The sequence below is a fragment of the Neodiprion pinetum genome, chromosome 3 (assembly GCF_021155775.2).
Source record: "Neodiprion pinetum isolate iyNeoPine1 chromosome 3, iyNeoPine1.2, whole genome shotgun sequence".
NCBI lineage: Eukaryota > Metazoa > Arthropoda > Insecta > Hymenoptera > Diprionidae > Neodiprion > Neodiprion pinetum.
Window position 1 is genome coordinate 23,420,909 of NC_060234.1, and position 15,103 is coordinate 23,436,011.

General features: G+C 37.6%; 1 protein-coding gene across 3 annotated transcripts in view; it reads left to right on the forward strand.

Annotated features, from left to right (window-relative positions):
- Positions 1 to 15,103, forward strand: part of tinc (transmembrane protein tincar) — a 131,094-nt gene that overhangs the window by 88,289 nt on the left and 27,702 nt on the right. For all 3 annotated transcript variants that reach the window (XM_069134312.1, XM_069134313.1, XM_069134311.1), the window contains 4 exons: positions 3,930 to 4,021; positions 8,544 to 8,823; positions 11,051 to 11,275; positions 12,165 to 12,296. In XM_069134312.1, the coding sequence (XP_068990413.1) occupies positions 8,550 to 8,823; positions 11,051 to 11,275; positions 12,165 to 12,296 (631 nt within the window). In that variant the 5' untranslated portion in view covers positions 3,930 to 4,021; positions 8,544 to 8,549. The remainder of the gene's footprint in view (positions 1 to 3,929; positions 4,022 to 8,543; positions 8,824 to 11,050; positions 11,276 to 12,164; positions 12,297 to 15,103) is intronic.

The following is a 15,103-nucleotide window of genomic DNA, read 5'->3' on the forward strand; positions in this document are numbered from 1 at the left end:
TGGGATAATTATTGCGGTTGAAAAAAATGGTTCACAATAAAGACTGAAGAGTGATGTAGGGGCGTGACAACAGGGTGGCAGAAATAAAAAAAAAAAATAAAAAAAAAAAAAGGTAGAGAGCGCCAAAGTGCCACGAGGGTGCTAGAAATCCTTGCCCTTTTCACCGTCAAATCTAACTTCAATTAGGGTAATGGAGGCGAGTTACTTCGTGTCACTGCGTGATTAGGAGTTCTAGACTAGAGAAAGGGTTTCGAGTTGCCTAGTGCCTCAGAGTTCCGGGGCTCTGTAACGCGGGATCATGGAAAGGAAGAACAGAAACGTGCCACGAGTATTTGGTTTTTATCCCGATGATGCAGAAGCACTTTTTGCCGCTGAGATTGAAAAAGGATTCAAAAAAGTTACAGAATTGCATATTAATTTTCACAGATTATGTTACAAGTGGCAAATTTTGGTAACGATGAAATTTCAGCGTTTGATAGAAATGTTACCCTTCGATACAGCAAACATTAGTTGGAGGCAAAAAATTATCAGCTTCAACAATATGCGTGAAACAAATAAGTACGACTGTTTTATGCCAGTGGATCTCGAATTGTAACGATGATTTGAAGATGAATGGCTCCCAACGTCTTAATCAGAATTTAGGAAAAGTGAAAAAGTGAACAAGCTGTATAAAAAATCTCCAGCAATGTTATTCAAACAATTAATTATTGACGAACATACGTTGCGCCGTATTTACAAAAATCTTTTACTTATCCACTCTGGAGATCAATATTTGTTAAAATTTTCAGATGATTTGTGAAAATTTCTATGTGACGAAGAAAATAGGCGTAAAAAGGCAGAAACGTTAGAATCGTATCGAAAACAGCCGAGTTCAATCATTTCGATCATTCTAATTATAAACTCTTTTCTCAAATTGTTGATACCTAAGCCTGTGATATTCAAATTTTCTCATATTCATTTTAATTATACCAAGGAAATGTTTTTTTGTTCGAGTTCAGTACCATTGGCCTTAACAACACTGCTGCAGATTGCTGAACGTTTCTTTTTTCCATTCCTATCTCTTGATTTCAATGGTCCGATCGATTCATCCTTATTAACCCTAGAACGGAGCTTTAAAAAAGGTCCCAATCTTATAAATTCCACCTCTCGGGTACATCCTATCGTTAAGAGTCCTATAGGATCTTATTTTTTTTTTCGTTTTTCGACAAAGAATCACGCAGGGCAAAAAAAGTTTTCGCGCAAGTTCGAAAAAAGTGATTAAAAATGAATTTAGGTCGAGTCGAAAACTAGATCGGTTCTCTTGCGGCGGAAAATTCCAACTCGCTTGGGGTGTTTTTTCACCCTTCGTTGCCGTTCTACGGTTAAAATCGTTGAAGCTCAATTCAACACTATTCAGATTTCGTGCAATATGGAGTGGCGTGTTGTATCAGAGTCGCCAACGGTCGAGAAATTGGAAGTATTCCTTACATCGGCACACGTAGATTCGTACAGCCGAAAACATTGAGCCATTTGTCAACTCTTGGCGTGCATACCGAGTATAAATAGTAAAATGCCGAGGCGTGACCCGAGGTTGAGACCGTTGTTCAATTATACCGGCTGACGGCACTCGGCTGTAGGGGGTAGTTTTTGTGGATTGACCCGTTTTACCGTGAACCCGGCAAAGAGGATTCCGGATTTTAACGTTAATGTGGCTATATACATAATAGCTGCTGAAGAGGTGTCACCCGAAAGTCGATTAAAGAGGTTTCAAATTGGGCGATATTCAAATTTTCAAGTATTTTATTTTCATTTAATTTCGTGGTCTCGCCGTTATGCCACGTTTCAAGATTCTCCCACCGTCGCAATCTCTGTGTAACCATTAATTGCAGTTGTAGCGACTTTGTTTCAATTATAATCTAAAGGCATGAAGTATCAAATAAAGGAACAAAAATATTTAACATTAAGTGCGTTTGCGTTTTACAGTCGAAAGAATTTAAAATACTGATGACGTGTAGGTTTTGTAATTAAGGCCACGTGGAATACCGTTAATATTTTTACTCCGCATTTTGGGGTGAAATAGAATAATTATAATTAATCCGAATGAAAATGTCAACCATTTGAGAAAATTATAATTAAAACCGAAATTAATTGCTAGTTACCAATGTAATTTGTATCTTATTTCACTCCGAGTACAGAGCCTAAATGTAATTTGGTTTTTTGTTCACTTTTTTTCTACTTACAAAATGTAAATCCAAGAAAGGAAATCAGGCATATTATTTGTTTTTAATTAAAGCAAGAATCTAATTTTTATTTCGTATCGCCGTAATTACGATGTACAAAATATAATTTTTAATTCGTTACGCCCTTCGATTAAATGTGATTAATTGCAAATTATTGCAATTAGGTGATGTCGAATACTGATGAACTCTATAAAAAATTTTGCGTCTCGAATCAGATACATATTATTTTTCTTCCGACACTTCGCCCGTCTAGTGGAATCTGTAACGAGTGAAAATGATTTCTTTCATCCGACTCAATTTCCGTATCGCGTCCTGATTTCTCAAAAAAAAAAAAGGTACGGGAAATCCCGGATCACGGATCCGCTTTCCGGCCGTATTTTTCACTCGGCAGCCCAAAGGCCACATTAGTGGCCGGCTGAAATTAATCAACTTTTTTTCATCCTTCGTTCACCGCGAAGCTTGCGCTGGTATCGAACGATAATAACCCCGGGCTAGCTGGCACCTAGCGGTAATACATTTTCCTTTATTATTGTTTTTTTTATTTATTTTTTTTTTTTTCATTTTTTCTCGTTTTTCTTTCCGTACAAACGGTAATGATCCTCCTGCAGCTATAGAGGCTTTTAAATTTTCACCATCCCATGCGGAAAAGGGCACGCGAATTCTGCGATCCTCGGGAAATGCTCTCTGAACTTTATGCGACTTTGCATAAATTTTTTATTCTCACAAGTCGTACCGTACGATTCTCGATTGAATAATGAAGAAATCTCCTGCTGAAACAACGTCACTCCTTTTTACCAGCCGCTCTTCATTTTATGAGGGAGAGGGTGAATATGCCAAGGGAATAAACTCCCGGTGATATGTACACGGATTTAATTGCCGTTTGTACTTTATCCACAGTTTCACAGAATTTATGGACGAAACGCGTACGTGAGGCGAAAAAATCGTGAATTTCGAGAACCTTGAATTCGAAAGAAAATACGGTGATCATATTTTTTCGATCGTGGAGCACAATGTTGGTACATGAGACCCGTTACTACTTTCACAGTCAACCCATAGTCCAAGGAGTCAGATGTGCTGATAGAAAAGTTCTGCCAATTGGCGTCACAAGTCACAAAAATCGGTCGATTCAAAACTGTTAAATGATTCCGAGGTAGATTAGAATTTTACACATGAAACCTTTACCGAATTCTTCAGTTCACGAATAGTCGAAATGCGAATGCTTTTAGGTCAGTCGCACCTTCGTTGCTTCTCAAATGAAATTGGTGGAAAAAATAGCGTCTGTCACACGTACCGATTGGCGACATCACGCTCGTATCCCAATATACTGTTTTAATTTCAGTCACTGGTACTAAGTTTTTTTTTGCAATCGTTGTGATATTATCTTGCGTTAGTACAACAATAAATTGATATTCGTGACGTTATATAGCTGAAAAGATGTATCTAGTCCAAACGAAAAACAAAAAATAAAAAAACCAAAATCAATGACACAGTAACCAGAAAATATACTGTCGTGACAACTAGAATTACATTGAATAGAAGTTTGTACGAGATTTTCTTGTGATATTAACTATATTTAAATCACCGTTGTAACGATATCCGTTGATCTAGAATTTTCCATCAACTGTAATAAGAAATGAAATTTTTCTGAGTGCAAACTCTTCAGAAAGATCCAAGTATTAAACCTATTTTTTTCTTTCTTTATAATTACAGGTGCTGCTGTCACCAAAGATGCTAATACTTCAAACTAATTACCCGGAAGAAGCTCCCTTAAAACTTTAGACGCGCAACGTCCGTTGGAAAGGGTTAGTAAATTTATGGCATATATATATATATATATATATATATATATATATATATATATATATTATACACGAACACAGTGAAGCTACGTTCTCAACACCAGAATTTGTATATAAACGAACGAATTGTGCTGCACACACTGAGGTATAACAGTTTGGAATTAATGTTTTATGTTTTTATTTGTTTAAACTATTCGCGAAAAGAGGGGAAAAAGAAGAAGACGCAAGTTTTTGTTACACCTTCACGTTGCGCAAAAGCACAAGGTGCGGTCAACCGCGATGTACGTGTCATTAACTTATTCGCGTGTTTTACATTTATATTGATTATTAAAATGCCTGCACGAACCTGATGCACATCTTGACTTTGAATTGCAAAATATTACATTATGCAATACACGGTGCATGTGATTCCCGTTCATTATTCATCTCCTACACAATTATAACGCACTTTTTTAATCTTGCATACGTAGTATAAGTTATGGAGCATGCGCAAGTACGGTGTCATTTCTGACCAAAAACATACCAAACTTCTATGAATATAAAAAGATTAACCGTTTCAAATAATTACAAGGTTAGAACGGCTTTACAAAAGTTTTCAAAGTAAAAATTTTCCTCTATATTTGAAAGCTTTCTCGTAACAATTATGTAGCAGCTAGTCAAGGTTAATTGGAAAATCAAGCCGGAAGGGCGATCGAACCCATTCATTGAAAAAATCAGTTCAGAGAAACCAGAGAAATTTCATTTGTTATAGTTATTACAAAATTCTACTAAAACAGGTATTGTAATAATATCGGTTTGAATATTGCTGAAATTACAAGAAAATTTGGCGACTCAGTAGTGTGAATATATTAGTCTACTTGCTGAATTTTTTTCAGTTCGACAAGGCCTTAACACAAATTTATCGTTATGCCAACATCAACTTATCGCAATACTTAAATAGAATAGTAAGCCATACCAGAGTTTAGCGTAAAGCTTATTTTTATTTTATACACAGAACTGTATTTATCGGTTATGGTAAAAAGAAATTAAAATAGTTAAGAAACGTGCGATAAGAACAAATAGAAATTTGATCGTTATTGAATGGCTCAAATCCACGAGTCGGGATAAATGCAGCGAATGAAACCCCTGCGCGGGTTGCGTAACTCGTACGTGACAAAAAAGTCCCTACGAACATTTGACTACATTTGAAAGTTCGAAGACAAAGTGACGGGAGAACTTGAAGGAGTTTTGCAACTTCGGCCCTTCGCCGGGCATATACGTGTTCTTGCAATTAGGGTCCTCCTGAACGCCCGCGAGAACTCTGAGGTCACCGGGTTCAGAACGTGAATATTCATCGGCTTGGATACTTTTGAGCCCGTAGAAGTTCCGGCTGCCGTATAACGTACCCTAATAATTAAGTCTCTGGATTAATTAGACTCCTGGCTAACTACGCTCCCATCCTTCTTACAGGTAGCCGCGTAGTTTTACTTGCAACTAATTCAAAGATATTTTCAACGCGGGTTCCAAACTCGGAACAACGGATAAAATCAGGACTTCTTTGGGCCCGGTGAAATTATATCTGAACAAAAACATCTGATGGGTAAAAGAAAATCCGCCAACTACCAGAACTACATCGTAATAAAGATACAAGAACAACTTGGGTGTTGCAAGTATTTGTCGTGATATCAGGAAAGAACTCCAAACCCCAATATCGCGATATTCTAACAAGTAATGAATAGGTTGCGAGGTGAAATTAATGGAGGAAGCTTTTTTTCAACATATCTTACATGTTTACATTTTATATTTTTATATATTTCAAGTACAACAAGTATAGATAAAATTTCGTTCGCTGCCAACGTTGGCAGATCTCAAAATATATAATATCGGGGAATTTGCATAAATAAAGCAATAACAAATCATAGTGAATATCATCATCGTTTTATTGGAATACTACAGTGAACCGTGAAGATGATTTATGTGTAAAGTACAAAGACAATGCAGCGAGTACTGTCCATATTATATGATCTATTGGGCGTGTCACTCCACACATAATACGGGATCTAATTTTAACTGATTGGAGAAGTCTCGTAGATTTTAGATTTCATAACACTCTCAATAATTGTAACATTTTCAAACTGGTTTTGCATTTTGTCATACTTATTTTAAAATAAAGGATTCCATGCACTGCTTTAAAAATAATATCAGCAATTTCAAACGTTTTTAACAACTTCGAGCGATTTGATGTTAGATGATTGCATGGGTAGTTTAATAACTTGTCATGATTTCAACTTATCATGTATTTTGCAACGTAAAACTAATTCTTCGACAATCAAAGCGGGTACATACGCTTCAGAGATATGATTTCAAATGAGTTCAATAGTTCGCGTAGGAATTCACAAGTTCTCAGTAGAGCTGTTCGACTCTTTGTTCGAAGCATCCGTTAAGTTCACACCCTGATCTTCGCCGTTGTTAAGACTGAGTATAATTGCTGTCACGAGCGTATTAGTAAGAAGAACGGAAATATCTGTAAAAAACATACGCAACAACGATAACGTATAAAACGGAAAACATGCAACTAAAATTTTTGCAATGAAAATATGGTTTTTTTTTTTTTTATTATTACCCCTGCAGAATAATTACGAACATTATAATATTTCAAGAAGTACGGTTGACCGAAAATTGATTCCTTTACGAAAGATTCTAAAAGTGGTATATGATAAATTAAAGGTCAGGTTGATTAAACTCTAAGGCGGCTGGTTTCATTAGACTATTCCCTACAAATTTTTCAAGACACTTTATTATCATTCCGGCACAATATTCAATTTCACAACGTTGCAACGACGTTGTTTATGACAAATAAATGGCAATATTGAATTGACTACTAAAAAAATCTGTTACGGTAACTTTGTAGAAAAAAAACCTTTTGAATAAAATGAGCCATTCAGAATAAAATGAGGGAAAAAAAAAGAAATTGTGAGAGAATTTGAAATACAGCATCAATATCTAAGATTTTATTTATAATTCCAATACCTTTTATTTTTGTATCTTTCAATAAAATTCATGTAAAATTTCAATTTTTTGCCAAATAACATCAGAGTGGTTCACATGTTCGCCGGCTTAAAAAAAGCAATCATTTTAAGAAACAGTATAATTATCATCGTAAGGAAATATTTGCATCCATATTTTTCCATGTCTAATAATCTTGAAAAACATCGTCGAAGAAATGTCAACGCTTACATTACCTTATCTCACCTGCCATCACGCTTGACTTTTTGACGGATAATAAATTAACGACCACACGAGAAATGCTATTATTTGCATTTACACAGCGATAAGTTTTAACATGTAAGGCTGGGTGAAAAAATAGAGTTTAATTCCAATCTTTATTATCACGCAAACGCGACGAGCAATCAACATGCAAATGCACCTCTCTCTCTTTCCACCTTCAGATTTTGCTGTTTCTATTAGAGAGTAAAAAAGAGAGAACAAATTATGTACTTCCGCTGTTTATATTTGTACAAATTAACCTTTCTCTCTGAAATTTGAAAAAAAAATTCACTTTTATCACTAATGCATGAAACTGATTATATCCTTGCTCGATTAACCAAATGGATTTGAACGTGCAGGTATTCTTGTTTGAATTCTGCGTCCATTGTACGAGTAATAATCACCGTTACACCCCGCTATCGTCTACCCACTTCCGGTTTTCTTGTTGTACGCGCTAACCTCCCGCCCAGTCATAGTTTATCTCTTGCACGCCATTGAGCTTTGAATTTTCCACCGGCTCTACTTGGTATACATGAATTCATACGTACCTATGTATATATATATGACTGTGTGTGTGTGTGTGTGTGTGTAAATACAACTACAAACACGCATGCAGCTCTGTTCGCGAAACGTCGGATATGCTAGAATATATTTCTTCACCCAGCATTTTTTTTTTTCTTTTCTACCACGACGTACCGCCGAACCTTGTGCAAAATTTACGATATGTTTCTGACATTTTCTCTCTTTTCATTCCGGTTTTAAACAAAGAATGTTATACTTTTTCTTTGTACTTCTTACGACGCAAAATTTTGCGTATTATTATAATCTAGCAAATTATTTCGGCAAACAAATAATCAGTACTCGAGAATGTTATTCATCGTTTCCATTATAGCTGAGTTATTGATCAAACATTGTTGCCTCAGTTGCGAAAGGATAACTTTCTAGAAGCACAGTTCAGAATGTCCCTGTTAATAGCGAAGATACATTTTTTTTTGACCACATAAAAAAAGTATATCGAGTTAAATAACTTATGCTCAATCACACAGTGCGTAAATGTGAGTTGTTCGAAAGTGCGCATGCGCCATAGGAAGCCCTAGTGTGTCAAATCAAGCACTTCGGTTGTGCGCATGCGCTAACTTCGTTTCACTTCGCTGCTCGGAAACGAGGCATTTTCACGCACGCTACACAGGCTTTAATTTCAACGCGAACTTTTCAAGCAGGTGCGATTCAAATATCTTTAATATTCTTCTCACGCTATTTTCGTTTTGCCATCTTTCAGAAGAAAATGTCGATGACAGGCAGCCTGATGGGCTACGAAAATAACAACGAAGTGAACCAAGCCAAGTGTAAAAAACCAGGACTCAAACCACTTCCGGTGGTTTCCAGCATAAATTCCAGCGGCGTCACGACCACGAGCAAATCTAAGAGAAATCGAAACCCACCGAAAAATGAATGCTGCACTCGCGGTCACGTCAACAGCCTTTGGTCCGTCTGGTACGGTATCGGAGCTGTCGCCATTCAAGCCTACATTGCGACGAGATGTGCGAAAAGAATTATTGGTAAGTGAATGCTGCCGAATGGTTCTATAGATCTTTGTTCATAACTAACATTTTTATTCACCTAGTTATCATTCGTTGGAAGTGTTAAGTCATACGATTCATTCAGACGAATGCACGATGTAATGTGAATGTCCTGATTTTAATTTTTCAATTATTTTTATTTGCACCACTATCGTAAACGGACAATGTTAGCTTGTTTATTATCAGAAACTGTCGACTGATTTTCATAAAATTTTGGCAGAAGTATCTGTACTATCTATAAAGTGTCATATCAGGCATAAGTTAAAGTTGTATCATCATGGAGCAGAAAATGAAAAGGTAGGAATTATTAAAGGTTATCCTTTAATCTTCCGCGAGATGGCGGGCGCGCAAAAATCGTTCTCGTTAGCGAATTGTGTCGAGGATATAAAGCCCGACAAGTCGCATGGTCAAACTAATTTGATTTTAATAATGTATTCACATATATTATGTCGTATTCTATATCCAAATGTCACTGGAAAAGCCGTGAGTCATAGATAATATAAAGAATATAGATTTAGTTTGGATCGATGACCAGGTGGATTTTGACCACCACTCGACGAACTCTCCCTTTATCAAAGAATATTGAAACACCGAATTTTTTCCGACAAGTAGTGTAGAAGCATGAAATGTATAAGAAGTACAGTCGCTGATCAGCCGTTGTCATCTAACTTCGTACTTTAATCGAAAGTTGTTCAATCGGAAACGTCATTTGTTTCAACGCCGGACTTCTCTCAATCAGAATTGTACCGTCTGTAATTTCTCTCGCAAGAATTTGAAAACGTCTGTGACATGTTTGCCTCCCGGTGAAGATTTAACTGGTACAAATCACGGTTACTGTTTGTCACGCCTGCGAAACCTAATCCGATCCCCAACCTGCATCTATCTTACAATATAAGTTGTCACCCGAGCACAATACGCTCGACAAGCTTGTTCTGTAACTGCCGCGTGTACATGCCGCGACGTCTAATTGGAAGATACGTCGGCAAAAGGAGAGCAAGAGAGTAAGAAGAGCATATTCCATGTAGGCAAACATCCTACACAGAGTAAACAGCAAGGGCCAGGATTGAGAGATAACATCGTCGGGCCATTTCTTTCTACACCAATTGTATTACTCAAGAATCGTGTTTCGTGTGGTTTTCACTCACCTGCGTTACAAGTTGAGAAGGGGCTCCGATCGATTTTTACAAAAAATGAACACCTCTCCGAAACGATGTAATGGTCAAAATAAGTGACACTTACACACGGAAAGATAATTTCTTCTCGATTTAGATGATTTTCATGACTTCGTTAGATCCTGTTACTCATAAATCATCGTATCCCAAAGGAACAATCTGCTACGTAGCATCGTTTCGGAGATATATTCATTTTCTGTCAAAATCTACTGCACCTTCCCCTCAAAGACAGTATAATCGAATGATTACTGTCAAAGAGAACTGAATCTCACAGAAAAAAATTAGTACTTCACCACTGGACTATAACGGAACTACGAAACTACGTTCCATTTGCTACCGAATGCCAGTGGTGTTCGGATGTGTAGCTTTTATGTACTCCTAAATTCCAACAATGGATACAGATATTTGACATTAAATATTGAAGATCGCTTAAACGAATCTATGTATCTACTTCTAGACTCCAATTTCTTAGCAATGAATACTAGTACTTCCCTGTTTAACATATCAAGAATTGTTTAGCAAGCTCTTGAATCATTAGAATTTTCCATGCATACCGGTAGATGCAGTCTGAAATTATCAATAAAATCAGTACACCTGGTCAACTCGTCATTAAATGACCATTTATGCAAAGCTCTGCACCACGAAACCTAGCTGGAATTATTCAACTTCATAGAGCGAGTACAGTTTTCTATGATTCGGAAACCGTGATACTCCGTGAAAAATTAGATTTTCTTAATATTTGTGCCCAACTGTAACGTAAATGCTAAAGATTAGACCGCAAGCAGAATATTGGATTTCTTTGGAATCGTTATATTTTTACCTTGCACTATAAATCGAATTCACTTTTATTGCCCAACGGAACATGATGATTTTTATTACAAAAATGATGTTTTCCTTTTTGCCTTACCAGTTTCAGATTCCAAGACTCACTTGTCCAACGATTTTCCAGTTTAACGCTTTCACCTTCTACTATTGATTGGGCTTCCGTATACGCTTGCCTCTTCAGTCTCTGTAATTTGTCAAATTCTTTACAGCCTACCTTTCCCTGCCGTGGCCGCCGGTGGCGCCTCCTCCGAAGCTGGAACTCCACGCTTGCCTGATCCTAGCTGGAACCGGGGTTCTGCTTCTCCCGATTCTCTTAGCCGCGGCTTTTTTCAAGCTTGGAAATCTTGCCAACGACGGGATAAAGCTTGGCCGTCATCTAAGCGCCTGCACCAGAGACCCACCCTCGTCGCTGATCAATAACAATCAGGATAATGGTAAGGCCAGGGTCAATATCCAATTTTTTCTGTTCCACCTTCTCATTTTTTTTCAGGGTCTTGAAGCATTCGCAGAACCAAGTGTTTCCTTATTTATTATTGCCATAGCTAAGATGTGACGTATGGTAATTAATCAAAACACAGAAGGACAAATTTTTTAACCGGTAACAATTTCTATGTTACAATATTGCCATTATAAATGCGGAATAAAAATAATGACAAGACGAATAAGAATTGAACTGTCGATTTACAATGGGAAAAAAGGTATAATCGCACGGTATGAAATATCAGTAGAAATATTTGCATAAAAAATTCCGGATAAATTAAACTAATTAGTGGGGTGGAGATACACTTCGATCTTAAATTACAGTAGTTTGCAGAATATTCACGCGAAACTTTATTGAAAGTATTATTTGAACTAAAATCTGTATAGAAATGGTTGAAATCGAATGAAGGTTTTGAGAACTTGGAGAAACATCGATAGTGGATTTTTAAAAATATTTTTTCAATCATTACTAAACCAGTGAAGGGAAAATATCCTTGCGACGTTACGTGGAAAATCTATCAGGTTTTAAGAATTCTTCAGGGGATTCGAGAAATCGTTATGGGGTTTTAAGAGTTTTTATGGGGAATCCCTGTGGGTACTTTACGGGATTCGGGGAAATTCTTTATTGGATTTTACGTATCCGTATGGAGGGGAATATTTATGGAAACTCGGTGGAGTTTCGGCAATTGTCACGGGGTTAAAAGAATTTTTATCGGAGGTTAAACGGGGTTCAGATTTTGACAACGCGGGGATCGTCGAATCGGAAGATATTTTGGCAGGGTCACTCATTCATCGTACTGACGTAAATATGATCTTCAATGAGACGTTATTCTGCGCTTCCAGGTCTTGCTACTAATCTCTGGAGACACGGAGGACCGACGGCAGCGTTCATCCACCTCTGTACAGCGATGTGCTTCCTGCTTCCATCCCTCCTTATGGAAGCCAGACTGATCCACGCCGGCTTTCTCCCGAAAGGTAGGTAACCGTCGGTACACAGAAACAAGCTCCGTTCCAGCTTCCTGCAGGCTCAATTTCACGATCCATTTCCCATAATACACCGGCGTTGAGTATACAAATTAGTCCAGTGTTAAAATACGCTTCCGGTAAACAGTTGAACTGATAATCAAAATTGTACCGAATTAATGCGATTACTATAGCCAGCTGTTTGCATTCGTCTGTGTGGTACAATAATTATTAATCACTGCGATAAATCGGTTAATACAGTTTCGAGTATTGATCGTTGTCGAAATCTAATGGATACTCACGTGCCAGGGGAATTGGATGAAATATATGAAACAGCGCGTTTGGACTAAACTTTGTCGGCTGATTTGAATCACGTTTAAAAAAATTATCGTTCCTTGATTACGATTTGGAAGGAATTTCTGAACGTTGATTAAACACTTTATATAACGATTAGAGAGTCTGGATATCTAATAAAAACTTGCGAGACTGGAAAAGCTACGATTCGCAGATTTTTTCGAACTCTGAAACTTTAATCGTTATAAATTTTCATAAGCTCTCCAATTTCTAAATCGTGCAAGGTACGCAGCTGTTATATTGTTATACATCCAAATCGAGACGATTCAAACTCACGAATCCTTATTCCGAGCACATCATTAATTCCATTGCTTCGAATGTTCCGAATCAACCAACTTTCCTGCCGATGATCTTCGAGTTGTTCCACAGTTTAAGTAAATTCAAGTTTTGGAGTCAACGAAATTTGATCGCGAAGCACTCTCGTCGGTTTAAAATCAAATCGTGCCTCCGTCGTATAGAAGCTTTCTTTCATTCTCTGATCGAGCACTCGGTTACAGTGGCGTCAAATACATGTCGTCGTTGGATAGTAAAATACTTGCAGCTTATGGCGAATCTGGAAGATAGAAAGAGGGTCAGAGAATTGAGATTCCCGGAGGAGTGCGAGAGGATTATTCGAAGAGATAAATCTCTGAAAAATCACTTTCCCCCTTATCAGGTGGTGGATGAGAAGAGTTGGGGACCTGCGAAAAGGTTCGTGTTTCGCAAAGTATAGACTTCAAGAGCCATATGGCGGTACGTGGATGCGGTAGAAATGGGCCTTTCGTCCAAGCGGTTGGCTTTTTATTACAGATTCCTCGGCCGAGTTTTTATGTAACTCGGCGCTGTCACGAACCTGTCCGCAAGACCAATTCAATCGGCGCTCAGTGGTCACCAAACCTTCTCGAATCTCGCTCCGGGAACAATTCGCTAATTGATTGCACCCTCCTCAAATGTCTCAGGAAAGGATTGGGCAGTTTCGACGTCAAAAAATTGCGTGGCTTTACGACGAGAAAATAAAATTGGAATGATAGCTTCTGCACGGTTGTAAGTCTTTCCTGGTTCGTTTCGTTCATCCTCTTTTACGGAAGTTGATATCTCATCACGAGATAAGTTTTATATTGAGTAAGTATTTTTGTCAAACTATCATAATATTCGTATAAAGCTACGGAGATCTTCGTAAAAATATAAAAATTGACAATACTGGAATTGTAACAAAAGCTCGGAAGCCGATTGACTTTCACTCGGCGGAGACTCGTTTTATTCAAGTGACTATGTTTTACAAAGTCATCGCTGTAATAGATTTTATTATTTTTCATTAGTCGACTAAACATAGCCCTTTGTTTTCATTACAATCAATATTGGTGTGATTAAATATGAGAAGATGCCAAGATGATAAAAAAAAAGTGATGGAGTGGGTTTGTAAAGAAAGTTCTTCTGAATAAAATCACCCACCATAGAGTGAAATGAAACGAAAACGATTTGAAATCAAGCATCAGTATCAAAACTTTTGTTGGTAATTTCGGTAATTTTTCGAGAAATTTCGCCTTGAAGTTTCCCAATCACTCTTCATCTTTCATATTGAATTTTCTGATCGGCTTAATATATACGCGAACACGGTGTTTCGATTAAAGCCTCGAGAGGAGAAGAGCGGTGGCTTCAAAGGAAGAGAACCTGTGACTCAGGTTATATATTCGTTTGATCGACTTTTTCGGTGAGTCTTGTATGTACGCGAAAGGAAGAGAGGAGGTGGATCAACGTTTAGCTTCCAATTATTCAATATTCACCAGCCATTGAGTTTGCTGGAAAGAAAATCTATTAGAAAAGCGCCGCACGTTGAAAGAAGTCTCACGAATTTTCTTGTGCTTTTCATCATCCTCATTTATATCAATGCGGGGTTCAGCTTTAAATATAAAATCTTATTCTTAGACGTAACTTACAACGCTCGTTTGTTGAGAGAAACTTTCTTTGAAGCTGAACAAACTTTTTAGACGGCGCCACGGTGGAAATTCGGAAATTATTTTTTTCTAAAACACCCTAATATATCATAGTATTTATGTAAACGTCGTAGAGCGGTAGGAAAATCATTCAGGTTCTTCGAGCAGCTAATTCGAGGATGAAGCTACGAAAGGAAAGGTGAGAAAAAAAATTCACTGCGACGAGTGACGGTAAAATTGTAGAATCATTGCAATGATACTCGTACGTGACGATACGTGGACAAAAGAAATTCGAGCCTCTCTGACGATAAGCCGCGTTCATGCATCCCCGCGATCGTTTACCGAATAGGAACCGAATCAACCCTCACATTTCGTTCGTATCCGATGGCTCGCTGCTTCTACCCGAATTCACAAAGCAAATACTCCAAATATTCAACCACCGACGCCTGCGGGATGTTGCGAGGGAGGGTGAAAACATCAGGGATTGCGGGAATGATTTAACCTGTGTACATATTTTTCGGATCGCTCGAACTGTCTTTACAATGGTGTTGG